At 35.1% G+C, this 27,488-nt stretch overlaps 2 protein-coding genes across 15 annotated transcripts in view; one reads left to right on the top strand and one right to left on the bottom strand.

Annotated features, from left to right (window-relative positions):
- MBTD1 (mbt domain containing 1) overlaps window positions 1–24,441 on the top strand; it is a 38,306-nt gene extending 13,865 nt beyond the window's left edge. For 12 of the 14 annotated variants that reach the window (XM_085304603.1, XM_085304602.1, XM_085304601.1 and 9 more), the window contains 11 exons: window positions 2,539–2,656; window positions 3,304–3,438; window positions 3,917–4,005; window positions 5,298–5,532; window positions 6,764–6,819; window positions 7,107–7,211; window positions 8,183–8,330; window positions 11,000–11,082; window positions 11,411–11,645; window positions 12,329–12,406; window positions 21,005–24,441. In XM_085304603.1, coding sequence (XP_085160729.1) covers window positions 2,539–2,656; window positions 3,304–3,438; window positions 3,917–4,005; window positions 5,298–5,532; window positions 6,764–6,819; window positions 7,107–7,211; window positions 8,183–8,330; window positions 11,000–11,082; window positions 11,411–11,645; window positions 12,329–12,406; window positions 21,005–21,123 — 1,401 coding nt within the window. In that variant the 3' untranslated portion in view covers window positions 21,124–24,441. Of the gene's footprint in view, window positions 1–2,538; window positions 2,657–3,303; window positions 3,439–3,916; window positions 4,006–5,297; window positions 5,533–6,763; window positions 6,820–7,106; window positions 7,212–8,182; window positions 8,331–10,999; window positions 11,083–11,410; window positions 11,646–12,328; window positions 12,407–16,877; window positions 17,070–21,004 lie in introns of all 14 variants that reach the window. The other 2 variants (XM_085304613.1, XM_085304612.1) reach the window with 2 other exon arrangements.
- A 1,540-nt stretch (window positions 24,442–25,981) lies between these two features.
- LOC146596046 (nucleoside diphosphate kinase) lies at window positions 25,982–27,356 on the bottom strand. The gene is made up of 3 exons (XM_085304620.1): window positions 27,230–27,356; window positions 26,666–26,778; window positions 25,982–26,232 (listed from the first exon to the last, which is right to left on the bottom strand). Exons 1-3 carry the CDS (start codon window positions 27,254–27,256, stop codon window positions 26,115–26,117), a joined length of 258 nt encoding a protein of 85 aa, XP_085160746.1. The 5' UTR covers window positions 27,257–27,356; the 3' UTR covers window positions 25,982–26,114.
- Window positions 27,357–27,488: the final 132 nt, after the last annotated feature.

Genomic DNA, 27,488 nt, shown 5'->3' with positions numbered 1-27,488 from the left:
CAGCTAGGCAGCCATGTGGAGATACTTGGCCTTTAGGCGTTCCTGTCAAATCCTGTCAAACAGGACCTTCCTGATTGCAACTTACCTTGCAGAGAAGGCAGCTGCCGCTCACAGATAAACCCTCCCAAGTCATCTCCTGGCTCAGCAAGTGATGAACCAGATCTTCCTTGTTTGGGAGTAACGTGAAGTGGATCTCTTCGTCATGAGTCTGAAAGGTAAATTTGTTCTTACCTGTAAATTATGGTTCTGCTAGTTCGTACTATGCCAATCCAGACTTCAGAGTTGCCCTTCCAGCCAGCACRTGAATAAGACTTAGCACTTACATAGTGCTTTATGAATTTTTCGGAGCACTATGCAAACATTGATTAATCACATGAAGACAGAGAAGACGTGAAGGAAGATGGCTGTTACAGCCCTGGTTTATCCAGTCCCCCTCCTTTAAGAATTTTCATAAGGAGTGGAAAAGATATATAGTATACCAGCTGTACTGTAAACCATCATTTCAGGACAGTAATGATATCTGGCTTTTCAGTAGGAATGCTACCCAGGATGGCTCCCTTGTTCTGAAGGGTGAGCCATACGGATTGGTGTAGGAGAAACTAGCAGAACCAATATTTTAACAGACAAGGACAAATTTAGCTTTCTGCTATTTCCCTCTATACCAATCCATGTTCTAGAAATAAAACTGTTTGTGGCAATTCCTTTATCATAGAAGGAGAATGCTTTGATACACTTTTCTCTCTGAATCAACTGAATAGATGAGCAGGCAATAAATATATTTTGAAGTGCAGCTGGATTGTGAGATTGTTCAGCACTGCCATTTTTAATTGTTTGGACTCTTGTTGCCTCGTATAGAGATACATATGAGTTACTAAAATATGCAGTTTGAAAAGTTTTATTTCCCCATTTCAGTCCAATAAGCTACAAATGTCAATTTAGAGATGATAGTGAATTGTATACTAGGACTTCATTAAGATGCTATATCTGCATGTTTTGCATGTAAAAATAAGTCATCTTTCAAGTTGTCTTTTTTCTCTGTCTGCCAGATGGCAGAAAAGAGCTCTATAGTCTAGACTGGTGTAAATGGGACATAGCAGAATATGAAAAGATGAGGCTTTAAGAATAAGAAACTAGCGTACTTGCAATGGACTTATTTTTCCTTTAATGTCTAAAACTTGTTGCCTAACGTCATATAATCTCACTAGTTAAGGGCATCCGCTTTTAAGATAAATTTGGTGTCTACTGCTGCTAATTGGCCATTGCTCATTGCCAGCAAACTTCCAGCATTGTAACTTCCAATCGTTCAGAATTAATCCAACTTTTCTTCCCTGGTGGCTCACCACCAAAATTCTAAGAAGTTGAAGGCTATTCCCAGTGAGCTGTTGAAATTCTGTGTTTGAAAAGAGCCTTGTAAATCAGACACAACCTTAGAATACTGTCTATCTGTTACTATACAAAATCAGAGAATCCCTTCAGCTTTCCCCTAATATCTGAGTATTCTCTGAACTGATTAGAATTTTAGAGCATCTTTACAGTTGATATGACTTGTTCTAAACTAACTAAAATCTGAATCTTTCCCTTGTATGTAGTCTCTAGTTGAATTCGGACCTTTTTTTAGATTTTTTTTTTTTTTCAGATAATTTTGGCTGGGTAAATTTTGAGGGTTTAGATTCTTCAGCACTGCACAMTTCTGATATCTCTGCAATACAAAACATTCTTCCTGAGATAGCAAACTAGATGTAATTTTTATCTCCATTTTCCCCCAAATCCTTAAGTGTTCATAAGGCTTGTTTTTTTCTTTTTTTTCTTTTTCTTTTCTTTTTTTTTTTTTTTGTTACTAAAACATTAGTCTAAGCTTTCAGAACAGTGCACAAGAAATTAGCTGTGCATTTCCCTTTGGCTTTTGTTAGAAGGATACAACTCAGACTTCTTGTTTGCTTTATAGAATTATCACTTGTGGGTGATATGAAGGCCTATTCCTCTGAGAGGGTGTGAACCCTTGGGAAATAAACYCTCTCTTAATAAATCTTCAGAATACATTCAAGAAATAGTTCTTAAGCATTTTCAGGGAAGTTACTGATTGAGAGAACGTGTACTAGATTTTGATGTCTGAGACAAAGGTATAAATTTATAAGTATTGTAATTTGTTTGCAAGTATAATTGTGGGGGGAATTATACTGTTCTCACTGAAATCAGTGGCTAGCCTCTAGTTGAAACATCRTGGAATAATGCTGACCTGTGAGTATATATATAGTTTTTACCTGCACTTTACAGATGTTTAGGCTTGGAATCCTACAGTTATTGTAGGAGATAAGCAATAATAATTGTATATAATCAGTGCACATAAACTACAGATCAAAACCAAACAAGATTTTCAGAAAGACCATTTTCTAAACATATGTTTATCTATCATATATATTGTTTTTTGTCTGTCTTTGGAAAGACATTCGTAAAGCACTACTGTAACAAAAATAGCTATTTTTGTGTGAAGTAAAGAGTGGTAAACTGGTCATTTTTTTYCCCCACCTTAAATAACAGGCACCTATGGGGACGTGCTGGGGTGATATCTCAGAAGGAGTGCGAGTGGAGGTTCCAAACACAGACTGCAGCCTACCTACCAAAGTCTTCTGGATAGCTGGAATTGTAAAATTAGCAGGTGAATATATTTTAGTTGAAATTATTAAAACAATTAAAGTAACTGTGAAGGGAGCTGCTAATTTAGTGGCTGGYGATGGAGTGGAGTAGAACATTGACACTGTTTAAGTTGTCAGAGCTGTATAACTAACAAGCTGTATTGCTTTCAGGGTGCTGTCTGGGTTATACTGTTTTACAGTGGCTTCAGTGGAATTACAAATGTCTTTTCTATAGTGGTCCTGAGTTCATTAAGAGAAGTGCAAGGTGAAGAGATAAGAAATTGCACAGTAGCAAGCAAGCCTCATTATACCAATCACTTTTCTTGGTTAAAAGCAAAGTTTAAAGTGGCACAGCTAAAATATGACAAAGCAGAGATTATGTGGGTAAAGAAAGAATTAGCTGCGTCTTTCCACATGTAACTTCTAGAGGTTTATAGTACAAGAATTTAATTATATTTAAAAATATTTTTAAAATGTATTTGTCTTATGTGATAGCAGATGCATGTTTATCAAAATAATGCAGCAATGTGCCTTAAGAATGACACCCTAAAAAAGGTTTTAGCCTCAAAAAGCCAAAGTTATATACATTATGATTGGCAGAGAGGTTTCGATAGATTTACAATTTTGCTTATTTTTGTGGGGGTTTTTTAATGGGCTTGCTTTTTTTCAGGGTACAATGCTCTGCTAAGATATGAAGGCTTTGAAAATGATTCAAGTCTTGACTTCTGGTGCAACATTTGTGGGTCTGACATCCACCCAGTTGGTTGGTGTGCAACCAGTGGGAAGCCCCTAGTCCCGCCTCGATGTATGTAAATATTAGCAGTACTGATTGATTGAAATGAGTTAAAAGTCTTTTTAGATTTAACTAAATTTGCTTATGATTTGGATATCAGAGTATTTTTTTTTTTTTTTACCATAGCAACTCTTTCAACAGCTATGAATAAATCATTTTAATGATTGGAAAAAATAAGGACTTGACTCGTGCTACAAGTATTTCTTGGAGTAGCCCCTGCTATATCAAAGTGGAAGAAGTTAGGCTAATCAGTGATATAAACATGCACTGGTCTTATCTATATTTTGTCATTAAAAACTTTGCCCTAACATACACATGAATTGAAACTGGGGTAGCATTCATTCTCTAAAGAGATTTTGTCATTATTTTCATCCAGGCTTTTTAACAGTCATCTAGGTTTTCTTCTTTACATATTCCAGACTATAACATTATCTCTCATGGACACATTTAAAAAATCAGTGGCTTATTTTTTCCCCTTCATTTGCAACAGCCATCCAACACAAATACACAAACTGGAAAGCTTTTCTAGTGAAACGACTTACTGGTGCCAAAACACTTCCTCCTGACTTTTCTCAGAAGGTAAGGCTGATGCAGTATCAATAATGTACTTTAAAGAAAATTGCAGCACAGTGTGAAGAGCTGAAATATTTTACAATGGCACATTAGCCCCTTTTATAGTGAAGGAGGGTACAGTAGTTTCTTCTCCTAATACAGTTTTCCCTGGAATCTCTATTTTCCATTTATTTCTGCACTTGTTACTATATGATACTAAAAGAAAAACTCTTTTCTTTGAAAGGAAGTGTTTTTCTTTAAAAACTAGTTAGTCTAATTTTAAAGTTACCCAATTAAAAAATAAAGTGCTAATAAGATACCCAATAATAGTTCTTAAAGAAAAAGTGAAACTAATCTTGCTAATTCAGGAGTGWTTTTTATTGTGCATTATTTCAGGGAACTAAATAAAATTTGTTAATACAGCATATATCTAGATGCAATAAAATATCTGATTTTAAATGATAATACTTCTCTCTGCTTTAGGCTATTTTTTTTCTTTGCTCTCTCTGCTAAATCTCATATGACATTTGTCTGTATAGTATGCTGCAAGGTCAAGGTTGTTTGTTAATATTGCAAGATGGTGCATAGATTTTAATAGGAATATAAATAGTACTATGTTGTTGTCTTTCATCGCACATGAGTATTCCAAAGATTTTATTTTCTGCAYGTGTTCATTTCTATTTGAAACTTGGCTCAGTTGGAAGCCAAATCAAATTTAAATGCTTTGKGGGAGTTTCTAATGGACATGGCAAATGGTAGATACAGAGTTTACTTTAAAGTATTTTTAAAAAGAATACATTGTCACAAGGCAGATTAATAATATATTTCCCTAATTTTCTTTCTTTCTTGATATTGTGAAGAAATATGTTTGTGTGGTCCGCTTTAATGATGCTGAAGTATTACTATTTTTCATGCTTTTTATTATAAAGTATTTTAAACTTATTTTTAAGTGCTATATTTTGAGTGGATGACAAACCAGAAGGTTTTTTATATTTGTTTATCATTAAAACTGATTGTTTCTCAAAGTAATTTCATCCATTGTTAATCACTGAACAAACTTTCATTAAATCAATGGAAAATTCCTTTAACCTGTGTGAGAACTGTTTATATTGTCGTAGGATCTATTCTACAGTTAGTTTTATGAAAAGTTTCATTTTGTCACATGTACAATAAAATATAAGAGAAAGCTTTTTTATTACTGTTGCAAGTGGATTAACAAGTAATTGAATTAAATGAAAAGTACTTTGGTAGCAGAAGACAAATGACTAGGCAAAAACAGAATATATTTTTACAGATTTTTTTTTTTCTGTTATTTTAAGGTGTCTGAGAGTATGCAGTATCCGTTCAAAGCTTCCATGAGAGTAGAAGTTGTAGACAAAACACACCTTTGTCGAACACGGGTAGCAGTGGTAGAGAGCGTCATTGGAGGACGGTTAAGATTGGTGTATGAAGAAAGTGAAGACAAAACTGATGACTTCTGGTGCCATATGTACAGTCCGCTCATTCATCACATTGGTTGGTCTCGAAGTATAGGACATAGATTCAAAAGATCTGGTAAGCTTGTAGTGTTTCAGAGATGTCTTTGTGGGCAGTGTTATCTAACTGAAGCCTAATTTAAGCCATACTGTCAATTTGTATGATTAATAATACTCCAGTAATTATCTTTTAAAAATGCATATAGTGGGACTCAGSGATATTGCCAACTATAATGTCATTCCAGGATTTCACTTAAAAGTATAATTAGTTTTTCTCACTGTGTTGGAAAAGCTGGAATAAATTTTAGTTGGACTGTAGTATGTCAGTATCAAGAAAGTCATAACTATAAACAGCAGTTAAATTGTTTTAAGGATTCTGGAAAAAAAAAAGTCTTTTCGAGTCTTTCTCTGTTCCATTGAGCCTGTCTTGCTCATCAGTAACAGAATTTCCATAAAACATGGCCCAAGTCATGCCTTCAGGGCAATTATTCTGATACTTGAAAATTTCCACTGAAACCGTTTATAGGTTAGAGTAGTTAAAGAAATTAAGAGCATTGCTGCCTCCCAGAAATAATGTAAAGCCTTTAAGAAAGTTTCAGGGATTCAGCTTGGAAAGTAGAATTCAACAGTTAGCTACAGAAAGCTATAAAGAATTTATACATGTGTACATATAAAATAAAATACACCTCTCTGCTACAGTCTGCTGGACTGTGAGGTGATTACATTTTGGAGACATGAGTTCAAAAGATAAAAACTTGTAGCCTAAAAGAGGTAATGAAGAGCATAAATTAAATTACAGAAGGACATCTGTAATAATTTATTTTAAACCTTGAAGTTATATCTTCTACTGTTAATTTTCTATCATAGCCTAGAAGAATGTGCAAAGTATTTTACTGGCAAACCTTTGCAAAAGTCTACCTGTCTTGATAGCAACTTTGTGACATAATCAAGCAGTCCTGGGAATGTTCCCCCCCCCCCCCATAAATGAGATTGTGTTAAAAAAGTATCTTAGGTAGAAATAAATAAGGAAAATGGGTGGAGTTTGTCCACTGGATTTTTGTGGTAGTTGTCTTATAAACTGTGGGCCTACCATCATAATAATGTTACTGTGTAGTGCTAGATAACATATTTCCACTGAAGCATTTATAAATAGGAGTAGTTAAAGAAATCAAGAGCAGTGCTAAAAGTCACTGAAAGGACTGTTCCGAATATGTCAGCACTTGGAAAGCTCTGGCTGGCATATTTAAAAAACCATACTGTCTCTTCCATCAGTAAAGCCTCTGACTAGTATGTACCATTATTCCTTGTAGATATTACAAAGAAACAAGAGGGACATTTTGATGCACCCCCACACTTATTTATGAAGGTAAGTTTGCTAGCAAGAATGCTTTTCTCAGTTGATTGTGGAGCTTTGATTCCAGATGTGTCTGAAATGGAACTGAAAATCTACTGGAGTCCTGGAAATAAGTCCAGTGTAAGCGTTGCTCTTTTTTTTTTTTTTTTTAATTCATACACTTAACTAACTTGGGCTTCCTTGACATAAGAAGAGCTTATGTTGGGTATTTCAGTCTTTTTGTTTCAATAGTGTGTGGTTATGTATTGTTCTAGACTCACTAGATTCTTAGTTTCTGGTGCTGTTTTCTCTTTCTTTAGGTAAAAGAGGTTGACACAGCTGGGGAGTGGTTTAAAGAAGGAATGAAATTGGAAGCTATAGACCCCTTAAATCTTTCAGCAATATGTGTGGCAACTATTAGAAAGGTAAGAAAGCAGATGTCTGTTTTGAGAAGGTAAACATGAATCCTTTTACAACTCATCTTTTTATTCAGTTTTGAAACATAAGAAAAAGCTCAAAGAAAATAAAATGCAGTTCAYACATACATTGAATATTTACGGAATCCTTCTGTTAATTAGTTCTATACAAGTAACATAAAAAAGGATATACTCATGTAAGTTTTAATTTTGTTTTTARTGTCTGGAAATTCAATATTACTGTTAATTAGGAAATAACATGCTTGTGAGATTAATTTGCAGGACAAACTTCTGCTAATTATCCCAACTATTCTGCAACCCTGTTCAGAAAACATCCTGCTTATTTGCGGAAGTCAGTGAAGACTTATATAAATATGTGTGTGTGTATATATGTGTGTGTGTGTGTGTGTATATATATATATATATATATAAAAAAAATTTATGTGTGTGTGTGTGTGGGTGTATATATATATATATATATATATAAAATTTTATATGTGTATGAAAAATTAAGGATTTTTTTTTCTAGCTGAAAAGGGCACTATCCATGTGAAATCTATTTCAAAAGAGGAAGAAAATGTAATAAGTAGCTTAGCAGCCTAGCATAACCTTAGTAAGGTGGTTATTTTGATTTTTTTTCTTATTTATGTAGTGCAGAATATCCTTACAAGRTAGAGTAAACTAGATTATAAGGCTTAAAAAGGGGAGCTCATGTTCACAAAAAACCTGAGAAATTAGAAGAAGGAAACTTTCCCAACTTTGCATTTAGCTGAGGTACACTTTACAGTAGTACGCATAAAATCTTGGAGATAGGTATGACTTGAGTTTTTTTGTTTTGTTTTGTTTTAATTGAATGTCCTTATAAGTACTTCCATTATTACTCAGTTGTATTCACGCTTTTGAAACATGGCATGCTTTCTTTCTAGCCTTATCACACAGTTAAAGGAATTTAATGTAAAATTTTGTTTTTCTTTACAAAGGTTTTAGCAGATGGCTATCTTATGATTGGGATTGATGGCTCAGAAGCAGCAGATGGGTCTGATTGGTTTTGTTACCATGCCACTTCCCCTTCTATTTTCCCTGTTGGTTTCTGTGAAATTAACATGATTGAACTAACTCCACCCAGAGGTACATATAGCATTCTGACCACATTTTATTTTAAATATTTTTCAGTGATATTGTATATGCCATATGCTTTGTTTCTTAACTCAGTCTACAAAGTTCTTGTCACTTTTCAGGACTTTCCCGAGTCTGAAACAAATACTACAGCCTAACTTCTAAGTAATCTAAAACAGAGTTACCAAACTCTTTGTGCAGTAGAAGACGAACTGAATGTGTGATTGGTTCATTGACTAAAATAACTTGGTTTGCTATCAGAACTTGAGAGAAAAGCCAGAAGTTGAATAGTATAGCCATCAAGTGAATAAGAAGTATAAATATGCAAGTCACTGAAAGGACTGTTCAGAATATGTCTATACTTGGGAAGTTCTCACCAGCAAAGGCTTAAAGAACACTTAGAGTGTCAGACTTGGGCTAATTCGTAACAATAACAGTTAATTTATTGAAATATATGCACAAACTTGAGCTTCATGGAAGTCTCTATAGATGTATGCACAGTGTAATCCCTGCTGCAAGAAAAGCTATCTGTCCGCTAGCATRTATACCTACAGAAGATTCTTAATGCCTTCATCTTTCTACTTTATCTTGGTCTAGCAATTTATAAAGAGCATTGTAATTAGTCGTGTAACAGCAGATAATAATGATTTTTTTATGATTTTTTTTTCTGTATTGTTGTTCTAGCAGGCTTCTACTTGTATTTGTTGAATTTTCTAGGTAATAACTACACAGACAGTGTAGTGCAACAAGAAGAAAATAATTTCATAGCATTTTCCTTAACATACACTAATGAATCTGTCATCTTTGAGTATGTGGGAAGTCTGCAGTTGGACAGGTTTACAGTTATTCTTCACAGTCAGCTCATTTAGTGAATTTATTGCCTAGAAATTCATGGGCATGATCTCATTGCCAGAAACTTGAAATTTTTTTCCCCTGTAAACCTACTCACTCATCAAAAAGTATGAGGTCCAAGAGTTTCTTACAATAGTAGTAATTGTAGGGGGTAAAGAAAGTGCATATCAATACCCACTAGTTTAGAAATAAATACATTAAACTGATGAAATGGAATAGAAAGCAAATTCCCTTCTGTGATTTTACTCCTCAAATAGTATTTATACAATAGTATTTAAATTTTACTGTTAACAGATTCGTTATACAACTGTTTTTCTTCAGTCGTGGCGGCTTTATTCTCTATCTCCATGTTATCTTTCCATCTGTTGCAATTTTCCATAACAGTCCTGTATCATCCACTGAGAAGTGATTATAAATCACCTGCAATAATCTAAAAGTCATTTGAATGAGGAATTAACAGCAGTAAAATACAGAACATAATGCGCATTAACATACTTAAATRTTTTATTACTGATATAATAATGATCAAAGCTCCTTAGCTCTTGAGAAGTGTATTCTACTGACTAAATTATGGCCTTGAAAGTGGCAGTTTCTTTCTTCTGATTACCTTAGCTAGGACCATGTGCTCAAGTCTCCTGTACAAGCTCTGAGAGGTTAACTAAGGGACTTGGGTACAAATTAATTGGTATTGCCAGAGAAACTATACATTAACAAGAAGAAAATCAYTAATATGTAAAACTAATATATTACTATCTGTATCAATTGTTAGCTATCCAGCTACATCTGTTAATGCAGATATTACATACCTAACTGTGGATGCTATTTCCATATTAAATTTAGCAGTATAGATAGCTTAAGCATGTTGTTGTGAAATCATTGGACTTTAAGCTTACAGGCTCATTCCTTCCAAACATCTTGAGCAGTTGCTGAAATCAACAGATGTTGAGGATGCTTAGAAACTTTCAGGAATTGGATTGCATTTTGGGCTGTGGATGTTTAACTACCTATTCGGGTCTTGCTCTGCAGTACTGAGCAGTGACTGAGTGGGAGCTCTGTACCCCCACTTAGATGAGCTCCATGTGTTTCCCATAGTTTTCTGTGCCATTCCTACAAGCTAGTGCTTTTTGAAAMTGTCTAACATTACATAGCACCATGAAGAAACCTTTCAAGCCTTTTTGGTCCGTGAACTAGAATCAGAATTCCTAGTCTAAGCTGCTGTAAAAGTCACTCAAAACTAGGATGTAGTCCTACATGTTTTTTGCAAATTCAGTAGAAAGCAAAAGCTAAATATATTTGAGAGAGATTATTTTCTTCCCTTTATAATAGGTTTTTTAATTGAAAAAAATGTTATAAGTTACCCTATTATTGCTATTTTTAACCTTAKTATTTAAGTTTGGAAATATCCATGCCTGTTCTTACCAGTCTGTTCCTAACAAATCAAATTTTTCAATAGTGGAGCTCTTTCCCCACAGGAAAGACGCTGGATGTGCTTAATTACATGATCTGCTCTGGGTGATTTTTGTGGGTTGTTGTAGAGATCAAGGATCTACGTGGACAGAAAACATCAAGTATGAACAATTAATTTTAACATTACATGACATTTTTTGTATTATCTAGAAGTTCATTCATCTTGTTTGTTGCAATCAAGCTGTGTCCGGTGGACTGTCTTGTCCCATAGACCAAAGCTCAGAGTGGTGGAAATTTCTGATGTTAATATCTTGTTTCTTTGTCATCTTTTTAGCAATAACACAGAGCCAATGTACTATTCTTGTTGCTTTTATTAATCAAGCTTGCAGTTGATGTATGAAAATGTTGTTTAAAATTCACAGGTTATGCAAAACTCCCTTTCAAATGGTTTGACTACCTCAGGGAAACTGACTCAATAGCAGCACCTGTAAAGCTGTTCAATAAGGTAATAAACATTGTACATGTGTATTTAGAATTAACTTAGTATTTTCTTAAAGTTCTGTCTGTATACTTCATGGGATTGACTATTTCTTTGTGTACAATTTTGAAAAACTAAGACAACAGAGCCTTTTATAAATTTGAACTGTTTGGGTGTATCGAGTTTGAATATTCCTGAAATCTTAAAGAAAAAAGAACGTACRTGAAACTTCATAAATGATACTTGATATTTCCCTACACTAAACTCACTGAAACATTCACCGTTGTGCTGGCACAGTTTTAATTAGCATGTTTGTTTCCTGATGTTTGCCTTGTTGATGTGTTCACTTTTCCAGGAAGTTCCAAACCATGGGTTTCATGTTGGAATGAAATTGGAGGCGGTTGATCTGATGGAACCTCGCCTGGTATGCGTGGCCACGGTAACTCGCATTATCCATCGCCTGTTGAGGATACACTTTGACGGGTGGGAAGATGAATATGATCAGTGGGTGGATTGTGAGTCTCCAGACCTCTATCCAGTGGGATGGTGTCAGCTAACTGGATATCAACTACAGCCTCCAGCACCACAATGTAAGTTTTCTTTTTGTAAAGAGTGTTGTAGTTTCTTACTGATGCTTATTCATGTGTGATTTATCTTAACTTCATCCTTTTCAATCTCTTTTTCATAAAAAGGTCATAAGGCATAACAAAAAGAGAACAGATTGCTTGCTATTGCTTAGAAATACGTAGTTCCAATCTCTTCCACTTGACTGATAAAATACTTCTGGGCATTTCTGTGGCTACTTACCATTTTTCTGTTTTTATTGCCAGAAGACATTTATTTTTCCCAGGAAAAAAGCCTGTTATTTACTCATCAGCTCTGGATAATATCATTAAGAATTTATATTGCTTTAAGTTTGTAAATGTATGTGCTTTACATACGGAATTTTTCGAAACTAAGCATGTGCATAGTGTTATTTATGTTAACAAGTATTTATGTAAGAAGAAGGTTATGATAAGTGCATCAAGACTTAGCCTATCAGATCAAGATATATGATAATAGATAACTATTTCAGGACCTGTTAGTGTGATTGTAGTTTAATAGGAGGAATTTTCCTCAGTAAAGGTATTCTTCCACATTAATTCAGTCGTTAAGGAGATATTCTGTCCTGTGTAGTAGCTTTGACACGTCTGAAGTATTTTTCCAAAGTACTAAGCTTTAATTCTACTTTCTAATTTTTTTTTTTAATTCTACATTCTTACTTTTTTTGCAGCGTCAAGAGATAGCCAGTCAAGTTCATCAAAACAGAAGAAAAAAGCTAAGTCACAACAGTACAAAGGACATAAGAAAAGTGGGTGACAAAATACTGTTTGCGTTTTTTCTTCTGTTTTAAAAAGTTTGTGGTCTCTATTCTATTTTGAAATGTTGCTTGTGTGTAAAACAGGTGTTATGCTTAAAGGTGCAGTATGCCATAAAAGGAACTTTTTAATTAACTGAGAATATCTATTTTTTATAACCTATGACAGGATTGATATTAATTATATTCTATATGAATTGTAGATGGACAAATGTTACAGTATTTTGGTATTCAGGGATTGTTATAGTCATGGAATATTGAATATTTAGGTATACTGCCTTATACAAAATGCTCAGGTATAAGATAAGTTTCARCTCTCTGCTTTTAGTTATTTCTTACACGATTTTTGAAGTAAGAAACAAGGTATTTGGATTGGAAAGAGAAGTAGGAAATTTAAAGCACTATCTAGCTGTTACCTTGTCTAGTTCTTTTTCAAATCAAAGTGACTTGTTTGCCAGTTTTCTAGGTGTGAGAACATCTTTGGGAAGCTGACAATAAATAGCATTGCTGTACATGACTATTCTTGTCACAGTAAAACATAGTAATGACCATTTTTAAAGAATCTGAGCTTTATAACAAAACTACTCAGATTCTTTACATAGTAAATTTTTTTCTCAGGATGAAGTATTCTTCAAAACTGATTTGAATTTTAATTTGCACAAATGCTTGTTCCACATACCTCCGTATTTTCATTTCCATGACTCTGACTGTTTAAACCAAAATCTGTTTTRTGTTAGTAAAATAAAGGGAGCAGAGACAGCCAATCATAAGAGGACCTTGTGCCTTCTCCCATCGTTCTTCTTCAGAAATCAGATCCATCTGTTTTCTCTCCTCTGAGCAATATTGTAGTTTCATAAAGCAGTTCTGTTCCAAAGGTTCTCAAGACATTTCGCCAATCACTTGCCAGTTTTGAAAGGTAGCTACTTCTTGAGTCAAAAGCAGCAGCAACCTAACAGCCATTGCTTGGGAAACTATGTGCAAGAGATGATTAAAAAAAAAAGAAAGAAAGAAAGAAAAAAAAAAAGTAAGCCTGTATTCTTATGATAAGTGCCACACCATTTTTAATCACATTTAACTTCAGTTTTTTTACAATAATCTCTTTAAAAAAATTGCAATTACAAGTAGGGGGGAGGGTTTTTCTATTGCATAAGAATGAATATTTTGTTTTGATAGAATTTGCTCAGTTCAAGACAGGCTAACTACATATAGCATGTTTAGAGCACCAAGCCATTACATTGACTCCTTCTCTTGGTGTTTTCTTGAAAAGGATGGGGAATTGGGAAGAAGTTGCAGTATTTTATGCTGAAGACAAGGACAGATCAGCTTCAGAGAAGGTGTATAATCTGTCATCTGGATTTTGCACTGCTTCTTTGTCAAATTATTTTTTAATAGGATAGCCTAGGAGACAGTGAACTCAACAGTTCTGTTGATGCTGAAAGTAATTTTGTCGTCAAGGCAGCAAGCCTGACTAAAGATGATCTTTGTAACAGTCCTTAATGTAATGTTAGGAGAGATCTTATGTTTGAGAGATCTTATGTTCTGAGCTAGAACATTAGAATCTGTATCATCTGATTGACTTACCAAGACCTCTTTCTGGAGAGTTTTGTTGCTGTGAGACTTGAGTTTGTCTGCATACACAACTAAAAATTTAAGGCACATCCTCTGAAAAATAGGAGAACACTTTTCCTCCATCCCTTAAAAACTGATTTTCAAAGATAGAGACTCTTGAGTTTGAAATCATGCTATTCTGTATTTGTGGGGTACAGTTGCTTTGCAGCTGTTTTACAGTAAAGTGCATTTCCTAACAGTGAATCCTGATGTGGTCTTTCTAACTTTTGGCCAGTCTTATTTTTTTCAAGCATCCATTTTGCTGACTCCAGCCTTACTGCTTATGCAATAAGTATGAGAGACTTCCAAAAAGTGGTGTGCATTTGTTAGGACTGAATAGACTGCCTTTGGCCACTGCTCTTGGGTAAAGGATTTCTGAATAGGTGTGGGAAGAACATATTGGCAAGCTAAATTTCATAAAAACAAAGCTTTAAACACAGTTAGGAAAAGAACTTAAATGAATCTGAGATGTATTCTAAAGTTTGATTAAATGGATCTTTTGCTGAGTTGAATAGCACAAGTTGAAACAACTGCCCSTAAGAGAACCCTTGTGTAGACCTTAGAACAAAGGTCTGTAGTCAGATGCTCATCTTCAAGTAATTGACTGCAAGTCAGAATGGTTATCAAAATTTTTTTTATGGAATTAACTAATTTTAGGGAATTGAAGACAGCTACCAGACAGGCTTCTGAGAGTTAAAATAACACCTCTCACACATTTCCCTTATTTCAGATCTCTTTGTTTGAACAATAAATTGTTATATTGAAATAAGTTGCATCCACCAACTTTGGTTTCATCACAGATCTAGAGCTGCTGGACTGGGATAGGAGCAATGATATCTTTCTTAGTAGAATCTGAAGCTAAACTGAGTTATGTGTATCCCAACTTTCTGCAGTGATTTTGAGAATTATGTCAAGTAAGATCTAAACTTTCTTTGGGACTTTCGTAGAGATGGAAAACTTGATCTAAATGATCAGCTGTGCAGCTATGCTGCTTTGAGTAGAACTAGTATAAGGAATTTAAACTCTTGTGTGCCAGTAAATCCATGAATGGAAGTCATAAGACAAACCTGAAACCTTYATTAGTCATTGCAGAAAGCAAACTTCACTGTTGACCAGTGTCACAGCTAAAGCAGATGTCTGGGATGCTCTCAATAGCTCTTGTTAAGTGACTCAAACATTCCATTTATCAAAATTTCCTTTCTGTCATTCTAGGAGTGAAGAGTAAAATTTGGACACTGTTCAGAATCTTACAGTAGGGTTTTTTGTTTTGTTTTTTAATATTTTAGGAACGGGGAAATTGCTAACTAGAGAATATTTAAAGTTKTGAGTGTCCTTGTCTCTTTAGCTAAGGACAGAAGACTGTTTTRTTAATGATCTTCACAGAACCTGTTTTTGGATAATTTCTGGAACTGGCTGAGCAGTTTTGGTTCAGCAAGCTGTACTAGGCTTTTTACCTTGTTCCTCTCTTTCTACCTGTTGCCTCTACAAAAGTTTCTTGATCTCTTTCGTACAATACTAGTGACAAAGACACTGGAAAGGAAGTTCTCCTTATCTAGTGCCATAGGAAGGAGATTTGTTCTAGGGGAAGTAGTTGTTTATTTCTCACTACCCTGAAGTAAACGTGGAATATGGAAACAAGGAAAGAACTTCTGAGGAGTTTCTTTTCTGGACTGTTGACCCATTACTAAGAAATCTAGTTAATGTTAATTATCAAAAAGAGATGAAGAACAAGGTCATGGAAACATAGTTGGCTGCCTCCTACATATTTGTTCTAAATAGGTTATAGCAGCAGAAGTGCTGAGTCACAGGAAATAGTACTAAGAAGAAATTTTTTTCCCATGGCCTTTTTGTTTGTTCAGCACTTGTAAATAAAAACACAACTTTATTTTGAAAACCATTTGAGTCATAACACTCTAATGCAGTAGTGATGCTTTCACAATAATGTGTGAAGTAAGCACATTAACAAGAAACTGTATATATCTTAAAATAATAAACTAGATTATTTTTAGCACAAAGAAGTGTTTCTTACACGCATTTCTCAAATGTATGTGCAACGCACTCCAGAATATCTGAGTCATTCTGCTGTGTGTGATAAAGATTTCTAATACAGTGTTTACAGTATATTCAGAGAGAAGCAGAGCTGATTTACATAGTGAACTCTGAAGTAATGGAATTGCGATAATAGTGAAGTAGAAAATCAGTTTCCTCTTGTTCTGGTGTGCCTCTGTGGAAAGCCATACAGCCAGCAGAATTAACACTCATTTAACACTGAATGGGGGGGGGGAGGGGAAGTAACAGGAATTATATCTAACCGTAATGTTTTACTTCTCAATAAAAGAATACAAGAGAAGATCAGATTTCTTAACCCATAAAACAAAGTTGGAGCTGAGAACACAGCCATACTTTTTTTTTATTCCTTTCTTTAAAATGTACAGTGGGCCCCATTAATATTAATTTCCCCCTCTGTTGTTTGATGTGACTCTCACTTAGTTAATGAGCACCTATTTAGGAATAGAGATAGAAAAATTAAATAATTTGTTACTTGTTTCATGTAAAGCCTGATCATAATGTAGATGTTCCTAGGGCTTTTTTTAGCATGATTTTGTTGTTACTGTTTGAAATGCCCAAGCACCTTGGTTTGGTGTGATTACTGATATATAGAGAATGAAATAATTTTATTAAAGGCTTAACAATGCCATAGGTCTATTTTGRACCAGGGGACCATGCATAAAGGAGTAGAAATCAACCAGCATCCTGCCTGGCCTAGCCTTCAGTAGGCTTCAGTTCACAGTGAACAGTCTGAGTTACCTAATGCACCTTAACCCAAGCGTTTATTTTAGTTTGACTTGATGTTTAGAGAGGAAGATACCAGTTGGGAAGAAACCTGTCAGTTTGTCGAGCCTACCCATGACAGGTGGGGTGCGGAGGAGCTTCTCTGGTGATGACGAGTTGACTCCTCCTCCATATCGAACCCTGCCAGCACAGACAGCCCCGGAGGCCTTCCAGCCTCCCAGGACTAGCCAAGAGTACAGTCCCAGCCTCAAAACAGGTAACTAGCTACATCCGTCTCTGTTACTGCAGAGGGAAATGATGGACAGGGTGGGCAATTAAGCATGGTCTAGCATGGAGTATGCTGACTCATCAGCTCTTTCTTTTTTTCGTCTCTCTCCGTTTTTGATTTTGTTTCATTTTTTCCTGTTAGAGAGCTTTTCATTCTCACTGATGCACCATATCACTGAATTAATCTTAGAACTCAGGATTCCAGCTATGTCAGAGCTTTATCTGAGGCCAGATTGTAGGTTACTGGTGCTCAAGGGTACTGTGCAGCTCTACAGAGATTTAAAATACAAAAATGCACTCAGTTAAATTTACTGAATAGTAATGTGGGATTGGGARTACTTGAGCAGGAAGTTAGTGTGGATTACTTTTTTTGCAGAGAAAATATCGTACACAGCAGATAGAGTGGTTTTTGTGTCAGAAGAAGGCAGCTATCTGGGGAAAAAGATCCTCAGATACAAGTGTTGTTTGAAATTTCGTAGATTAATGTAAGAGCTATATTTGAAAAGAAAAGTTTGTCTTTTTGGAATAAGCTGAATCTTTTTCCCTATTTTTGCTTTAAAACTTGGGTTTGGCTAAGTATTGACAGTGTAATTACACAGCTGTGTAATTAGGGAAAACTGAGAATTTATTGATAATATTGARCAGATTAAAACTTTAAGCTTAATTTTAGGAAGGTTTATGAAGTGTAGTCCTTGATTATAGAAGTCTTTTTCAAGGAAATGATAGTTTTCCCTCTTCCTTATTCCTGATACGTAGGGCAATATAGATTCTCTCTGCTATTCATTAGATGATCTGTCAGACAAACTGAATTGTACTTTCCCTGCAGGATAGTTGCTAGGTTGATGGATTTATCTCTAAATTCACTCAAATTACTGTCTTAAACTTCTTCCTGTCTGAGTAGGCTATAGTATTGGCACTTTTCCTTGACTGTGAAACACATCCAGAACACAGATCCTCTTATYCACATTTTCTCTTCATAGTATAGGACGCTATAACCCACCTGCCTTCTTTGGACCCTGAGGACAAATGCTGACTCTTCTTTGCACCCCTCAAAGTTTCTCAAAACATCTTGTTTTTCGGGGCCCAAATATTGCCACATTTCTTCAGGGATGAATTGAAACGAAGAGCTGCACTGAATTTGGTARAAGTGCCTAAATTTAATTACTTTTTACTTTGTTTAGTACAGGACCTATAACAATAAAGCACTTGTACACATTTCTTTTTAAGTCAACTTGCTTACTGTTCCTGGGTTTATGTCAATGTCTTTTACAGAGTCCTTGGTACAAAACAGAAGCATTGTATAGGAGCAGAGGTTCTGGACTGCATTTTCTGCACAGCTTTTCTTCTTTTATGGCAAATTTATAATTAAAATGCATATACTTAATGCACATATGTGCATAGCCTGAGTTTTCTGTGTCATTATAGCCCTGAGTTCCTACAAAAACCCTTTGTTCCTTGCTTTCTGAGACCTGATGCTTTCTATTACATTCTTTAGGAGTTCTTCAAATTCCCAAATTTTTGAGAGATTGGGCAAAATTAGTTTTATTTGTGATACAGGCTTTTCACTATGTGAAGTGTTTTGAGCTTTTAGCAAGACCRCATATTTTTAGTCTGAGGATTAGAGAAAGCATAGCCCTGATGTAATTGTTTCAAAACGTGTTTGAGATTAGTCAGAATTCATAAATTGCATGTGTATTCCTCAGCATATCACAATGCCTCACTCTTTAGTAGTTTACAGCTAGGATATAGGTATTTTGCAGGAGATTCTTACATGACTTTGAAAGAAAATGGTGGAAGATTATTGATGAGAYGGGCATCTGATCTAAAGCTTCTTGTCTATCAGAGATCTCAGTAAGGCTCCCTGAAGAGCTCCTTCCACTCTTACACTGTCATCAGTGTAGCAGATGTCAGTGGTGCTTCACCTAGTGTGAAATAAGCATTTTACTTTCCAACAAAGTCATGCTGCTTCCTTAATATACAGAAGTATTTTGGATCTTTAAGTCATGTGAAATGATCTTTAAAGCACTGAAATGCAACTGTTTGGTGGTTTCACATAAAGAGTGGGTAACCAGCCTGCTGGGAAAGGAGACTGCTCTGAGAGACTTGCCCTACTTGGTACACATATAGTTATCTCTAAACCATTGCTCTTATTGCCATAATTATGTTCCCAAGGGGTTGAATGACATCAAACACAATTTTTCTTTGTCTGCATGCAAAACATGGAGAATACTTAAAGAGTACCTGGAATGTCTCTGTCCCCTTTGCTTGCAAGATGATCAGTCAGATGACTTTATTCTTAAGTAACTGTTCTGTTGTGTATTTGTAGTTAAGCTTTTCTTAGGAAGAATTTTAATTAATAGCTGAATAATAGAGACAAATGAAAAAAAGTACCAATAGATATCAAAATGTAAGGATCTGAGTAATAATTAGCCAGATGCAAGCTGAATTGTGGAGACTGTTCTCGTACAGCTTTTGCTCTTGCATCTGCAGGAGCATTCTGCAAATACTCGGGGAGAGAAGGAAAGGAATATKACTGGTAGAGTTGAGGTGATATTCTTGACTCTATGTAGTGTTTTCTTAAAATATTAGCATATCTAAATAACCAGTTATGTTCTTTATCATTTAGACAGCACCTTTCTTGGCCTCTTTAGACCAGGAGAAATAGGGCTTTTCATCAGGCTTGGACATAACACAGGGAAAGTGTAAGCAAGCAAGGGATTTTGGACCATGTGGATGGGGAGGAGGCATCTATTCAATCAGCAGAGCTTGCACCATGCTCCAGTTTTCAACAACTTTTAATATCTTAATTTTCAAATTTTATTTTTATTTAGCACAAGAGTGTATTTCAGCATGGAGGATGACATAGAATCATTATAAAGGAATAATCAAATAGCTTGGAAGTTATAGCAGAGCTACGAATAGCAACAGGTTGAGTTTTATTTTTAGGTTCCACTGCATAATATTTCTGCATTTCAAGATACATTAATATGCATATAAGCTTTATATTCAGTAGCTATAAGTTTCAATACTTTTCTCATTCATTTGGTCATAGAGAACCATTTATTTTTGTATAATCGACCTTTTAATGTGGGTACTGCACCTTTAATGAAAATATTGACATATTTTGTTTTCAGTGTTTTTCATATATTATGCTCATGTTTTTATAATTATCACTATTCATTAATGAAATTTGAAAGGTAATTTTGACATTGCTGTTCATAACATCATTCTTTTTATGTCTTAGATCTCATTTCTATTTTCTTTTTACAAATGAAAGAAGAGAGAAGATTAAAACTACAAAAAAGATGTTTTGCTTGAGTGAAACTGATCTTTGGAATCTTAAAAATGTAATGCTGCATTGGGAGATCTTTATCAAAGTTTTCTTGTCAGCTTAAGGACTGTTTAAAGTACATGGGCTAGATAATGTGGTTTGTAGATTGTAAATGACCAATATTTTTACTTGGCTAAAGAGTAAATAGTAGGTAAACTAAAGAGTAAACAGTGAAATAAGTAGTCTTTTGAATAGTGCTAGTTAGTCTTATTTGCAGTTTCAGTTACCATCTTAAAGCAGAGTTTTCAACTAAAATTCTTGTGGGGAAAACCCCTGTAGAGGGGAGCTAAATAAATATTATATATTTGTTGTGTGTATATATATTGTGTGTGTGTATATGTATGTATATTTTTAAGTCACCTGTTCAAACACATTAATATTAGAGCATAATTTAATGTTCCATTTAAGATCAGAAAGCATCTACTTTTTGTGGGATACAGAGTGTTAGAAGAAGAATCATTAAAAATGTTGATCATAAGAATTTGGGAAATCTGGGATCTGTTTCGAATTTAAATTACATTAAGTATATTTGAGGGAAATTTGTACATATTTTGAAATTTATGATTCTTTTAATGTTCATCTTTTATTTTTAGTGACTTCGTTGCAGCTGAAGGAGGAGTTGCTAGATGGAGAAGAGTATAGCTTCCTTCAAGGAGCATCTGATCAGGAAAGCAATGGATCTGCCAGTTACTACATCAAACAAGAACCATAAAGGCAGAGCTCAGAAAAGTGAGGGGCAGGGTACTGGTGATAGGAAAAGAGCCTTTCTCCAAGACTGACTGATTTTGTTCCCACTTTGATGGTACAGTTTGGATGGCTGTACCTGGGGCACTTTGCTAACTGTAGATGAGTTAGACTCAGTTCAGAATTTTTTGGAAGGGCGGGGAAACTATTTTAGTGAAAAAGATTTTTCAATTTATTAAAAACAAAAATGGACACTTTTGTGTTGTATTTGAAGCTTTTGAAAGAATTTTGTAATATTTTCAAGTTCAGATTTATTGTGCATTGTTAACAAGAACTGAAATTCTAATTTTTGGTAAGATTAAAGTTTAATCAGCAGGATTGTGGGAAGCTGTTGGAGGAAGATATAGTTGCAAATACAAATGAACTGTCATAACAAATGAACCTTTTTGGTACAAGTTGGGAGAGTTTGAGACTCTTGTGAACTGCACTGGTCACGCCTCTGGTTTTTGTGAAAATAAGGAATTTAAGCCCTAATCTAGAGGCATGAATTGTAGGCAGAAGATAGTTCTGTAAAGCTCTACTCAGTGAGTAGCCCCAATTGCAATGGAGCCATCACACGAGGGAGATTTTAACTTTTCAAGATGTTTTTATTTAGTTTTAAAAAAAAACTTTTTTTATGTAAGATTTTTTAAATAAAGTTCCTTTTGATCTGATTCAGTGCCCATTAATATCAGTAGCCTTGTCTCCATTGACCGCTGTGGGCACTGGATTGGGACTATAAAGCTCTTGTCTGTATATGAATGTCTGTAGTCTTGGAATGCTCCAGCAAATGTTTACAGAGCCCTATGCCAAACTGGACCTTCAGAAAATTCCCCCATTTGGGAGGTTAGATTTAGCTATAAATTTAGACTGACAAAAAAACTAGACAGACAGTATCTCAAGCCTCTCTTGGTATTGGGAAAGGACTTCTGAGTGTTCTTCTGATTTATGTTTTCCCTTCAGGAAAACCTAGATATTTTCTTCCCACCTTAGGTATTTATTTCTGAGCTTCGGCGTGTTCAAAACTGATGTTCCACATGGTTCCAGGTGAGCTAAAAAGAGCCACAAGCTGTGGATGAAAACATTAGTTCAGTTCTGCAGAGCTTGCTCTCCTTTTTGTCACTGTGATGGTGTAACACGGAAGTTAAGATTTGAGAAAAATATGCTCATAAAGTGGATCTGATTGTTTTTAGGAATCCTTGCATCTGCCTTCAGGTATCCCATTAGCTCCACCTACTTGACTGTCTAGATCTCTTTAAAAGCAAAAATTGTGCAAGAGAGTGAAAATAACTAATAGTAAAATATGAAGTACTTTAGCTTGAGCTATTGATTATTTGGATTTTTATCCTTCCATATTTTTTAAACTTTGTAAACTTTTTGTAGATGGCTTCATTCATGAAGTTGAGTAGCAAAATGATTAATCAGCCCTGAAGAGCTGTGACTGGAAAAATGTGCATCAAGAGCTTAGGCTTTTACCAGTAAGGTTCATTAACTAAACTCTCAGGAATTAACTGCATATGTTCTATAAGTGCTTCTGGGTCTTAGCAGGTCCCCTTCAGAGCAGTACAATGAGCATCTGGCTCTTGACCATAGGTTAGGGCTTAAAAAAAATTAATCAAAATGATTAACTTCTGTGTTCCTACAGCCTATGAAACGCTTTAAGGATATCAACCAACCCACAGAGCCCCAGGAGACCATTTTTGTATGTTGTTGTTTGAGTGTAAAAAAAAAAAAAAAAAAAAATGCATAGAAAGTTGAAAACCAGCAATTTGATTTTTTTTTCTAAAATATTGCTCTAACTTTGGGTACATAGTATTGGTAATATGCACAGGTTTACCTCATTCTATGCAAGAGGGGTTAATTATGTAAAGTTTTGTATTTACTACTGGAAGTAAAAATTGTCCTGTATAATGTAGGAATGTCTGGAATTCTTTTCTCCCTTACTGGTAAAATTTCTTTAATAATGACCCCTTTTTGACAACAGTTTCTTATATTGACAGAATCTGATTATCAGGTTATAAATATCTGTAAATTCAGGTGGTAAAGGCATTTAGCTTTCTAACAGCCATAGTAAAAAGACTCTGTCAGAGTTGGTAGACTTCAAATGCGTTCTCAGATTCTGACCCACCCATTACCTGTATTCTAAATAACCTGGGTTGGAGACATAGGATTAAAGACCATTGTAATGGTATTTTTGTGAGCTTTGATTTACCCGGGCTCTGCGTTTATCCTGCCGTAAGCAGGTTAACCCGTTCCACAAGCACTGATTTGGGTTGGTAAGTACATCACGGTTGGTTGGTTTGTTTGTTTTTGAATGGGACAATTTGCGGGTTGTCTCAGCTGGAACAGATTGGCACAGTCTTGTTTTCTCCTCTCTTAAGACCTCTGTTTTAAGTAAACATCATGACTTAAGTAGAAACACTACTGCTTTAATTTGTGTTTCTTAAATTTTCTGAATTTGAGCTGGAAAACTGGGCTAGTAATGAGAAAGTTGTATTTCCAAGTCAGGAAACCTGGAACCCTCAGCTTGTGTGTATTGCCCAGACTTAGAACTTGGTTTCCTAGTCATATCTGATTTTTGAGGTACCGTCTTCAAGTGTTAAGAGGAAAATTTAGCACTTACTTTGAATATACTTCTTGGGTTGGAGAAATGTGAGAGTCTGATCTGAAGTCTGTCAGTCTTCCTAATATTTTTTTTTTTTTTAAAAAAAAAAAGTGTCTTGTCAGCTAAACACTAAGGTCTGAGAGAGAACTTGTACTCTCAAATATACATGCGCCTTCAGTAGGAGTTGCATGCTGAGATTTTGGGGCAAAATTTCTCTCATGTCTCTGAGTTCAAAATAGACCCATATTGTTCAGTTGTCAGGTACAGTGAAGTCTGTCCTAAGCAAACCACGTAGGGAACGAATTGAAGTCATTTGCTTACGAGAGGTTTAAGTAAAACCTGAGCAAAATTCTACCAGACGTTTAGAGAATGGGCTCTTTAAAAATGGGTTACCTGTGGGCTGTGGTATCCAAAGTGCAGACTTCACTGTATTTGTAAAGCATTAATTAATAATATGGTTCTAAGTATTCTTATTTTCACTCTATTCTAAGCCGTGTTACTTGGCTATAAGAAGAGCAAGGTGTTGGACATCTGAATTTTTAATGGGGGTCAAACTAATTTCAGTATTTGGCATAGCAGGTTTTTATAACCATAGGGTAGTGCAGGTTACGTAACTTACTTTGCAGCTACCCGCTTTTATTGTTCAAAATCTTTCTGGTTTTTGATTTTTATGTTATTTTAAATAAAATTCTTTAACCTTTTCATTGCTGCATCTGAGGAAAGCTAAAGCAGTTATTGATTTCTTGTTCTACGGATACTAACACGGGTTTCAGTGTTTGTTTGTTTTTATTATTGTTGTTTTATGTGATGTGAATACCCTCTCCCGTCAATATTTGTACGATGGTGCTAATATATTTGGTAACAATCCTTTATTGGGAAGGGATTTTTAAAAACTGTGATTTAAACTGAATTTTTCTTCCTTTTAATTTTCATATTTAAGAAAAGCCACAGCCATTTATACAAAAAGGCATCCCCTTTGGCCCCGGGAAATATGTTGGGGCGGGAATCAAGATGAAACAAATAGGGTTTTTACATCATTTCTGTATGTATTTGATATATAGATCAATATCTGTACAAATWTAATCTTTTATTTTCTTGGTAATTTGTGTGGTCAATGAGAGAGTATTTAAAACTTTCTCATGCAATGTACATAACTAAGTGAYAAAATGCTTTTGGAGAAATTAATGTTACTTTCATTTTTACGAGACTGCAGATTTTCAGCATGGATGTGAAAAGCATTAAAATTATAACTTTGTGTACAAGATGAAAATAATTCACTAAATTTGCCTTTTTTTACACAAAATAAAAATGTTAAAAGCCTATTTATGAATAGTGATTGTTTTGTTTAAAGAAAGTACACCTTAGTCCATAAATGCACTCCAGCTTCTCTCATTGGAGAGCACAGGACACTGAAGAGCTGTAATTTGTAAAATCARTAGTGTTGTATATCCAAATGGATACGTTGTTCTGAGTGTAGTAAAGTATGGAAGGTTTTGAGCCCAACAGGATGAGATTTTTTTAATGAGAGGAATGGGTTAAGTATAAGCTAGCTGGGCTTTAGATACACATTTAATAGAGTGTCTTGGGAGAAACTAGGTTTAAAGTCACAGTAAAGTGTTTTTTTTTTTTAATAAATCTGTTCACTCAGAAGCTTAGATGCTTCATATTTTTAAGTTCTTTTTCAAAGTATCTGTTGYAAAAGCTAGTTTTAATCTGATCTCTACCACTAAATGAGCAGGCAAATTAGTTAATGTATGCTAATCAACTAAACATAGAACTGTTTTGTTTAAACGTTTTTAAATAAAACATTTATATTTATTGGAACTGTTGTAGGAAAAAAACTGTAGGCACAAGCTTTGCAGTGGGCCTCATGTTTCACAGGTGATTAATGTTAATATCTGTGTATGGGGAGGGGAATTTTGAATGTGAGTAGCCTCACATTTTTCTATCAGTATAGATCAGCTACACAAGCAGCGGAGGGATGACACCAGAGGTAGCTCAAGCATCTCTTGCAGCTAACTGCAAGTTGGCCTAGCAGGGCAACTGCATGTAGTTAAGGAGGGTTTTAAAAGCAACAGTGTAGCAAACAAAACTCATACTAGGGTTCTGAATATACTTGCATGGGAAGTTTGTGTCTCAACTGTTCCTTCTRCAAGAGAAGATGTTGCAGTCATCACGTAACTTGTTTTACATGCTTGTTCCTCACAACAGGCCTGTTTTATAGTGAATGTACTACACAGAATTAGTTCTTATCATCCCATTTATTTGACATTGCTGAAAAATGACAAAGATAACCGTGGTAGTAATTGCTCCCAGATCAATAGCTAGAATGAGATGATGTGTTAGGAAGGCACAATTCATTGCGGAAACTCATTTTACTCGTAGATCCAGTCATGTGCGCAGGATTTGAAGTCAATAAGCTCTGCAGGTTTGAACCACAGGTTGATCTCCTTCTGTGCACTTTCTACAGAATCACTGCCATGAATGATGTTTCTGAGGAAAAAGACAAACATGATTTCATATAGAAATATGCCTTTAGAAACCTAGTACTTTTCCATATACAGAAATCTAAATGAAGCACCTAGAGCTGCAAGACTACTATTTCAGGTACAGTGTTCAACTGCCATCCAATTATAACTAAGGAAGCTTAGCAGGTATGACTAGGGCTATTTTACTACAGTAGCCAGTGCCACTGACCGATCTTACATGAAGCTCTGAAGAGTAGCTGTATTAAAAAAAAAAAAAAAAAAAATCAGTGTTTTGGACCAAGCCGTTTTCTGAAGTAGCAGTTACAGATTGTGACCTGCAAATAAAACATTATCAGAGTAGGATTCTTAAATCTATCAATAATTTCAATCACCTAGAAGATAAGACTACACACAGTAACTTAAGTCTCTGTTGATAGCACACCACACACAAACCTTACCTTCCTACTTGAATGCAGAAGTCGCCACGGATGGTACCAGGCTTAGAATCAGCGGGATTGGTTTCCCCTAGCATTACTCTTCCAGTTTTAACCACGTTGAGTCCTTCCCATACCTTGGGGGGGGGGGAGAGGAAGACAAACCAAACCTATTAAAGCATGCTTATGCAAAATAACACAGTATATTAATCTTTGTCAATAGCTTACATTTTAAAAAGAAATTAGGATTTTCCCACTAAGAAAAAAAATAATTTTAGATTCTGTATTAGACCTGTGAACACGATTAGGGGATAAAAAAGATAAGCTAAGCTAAGAGCTCTTACAAGAAGTTAGAGGTTTGTTGCACTACTTAGATCTTTATGAAAGAAGACCAGATAGTGGTAAGWAAATGCATCAACTTCTTTGAGTATTCCACACCTGCTCTGGCAAATGACATTTTAATCCAACTGACTGCCTCTGTGAGCTAATGTGAGAAACCCTATGAAAATCAGTCTGAATAAAATAATTTACAGAGCAAGACAAATATATTCAAGAAAGTAGTCTTTATGTAAACGCCAAGCTACTTACCATGGCCACAATAGGCCCAGAGTTCATGTATTTAACCAAACCAGGGTAGAATGGTCGGTCTTTCAGGTCAATGTAATGTTGTTTTAGAAGTTCTTCAGAAGCCTTTAGAAGAACAGATGTAATGTTAAATACTATTTTTGAAATCGTGTAACATAAAGGCTGTTACTACTGTAAGACTACAGAATTAGCGACTGGATTTGCTATCCATTTACATTATGAGCACTAGCTGCAATGCTATTAGATGAATTTAAAATCAGAA

This window comes from Rhea americana, unplaced genomic scaffold (assembly GCF_003343005.1).
Source record: "Rhea americana isolate MKP2758 unplaced genomic scaffold, rheAme1 scaffold_21, whole genome shotgun sequence".
NCBI classification, from domain to species: domain Eukaryota; kingdom Metazoa; phylum Chordata; class Aves; order Rheiformes; family Rheidae; genus Rhea; species Rhea americana.
This window is presented reverse-complemented; position numbering and strand designations above follow the sequence as displayed.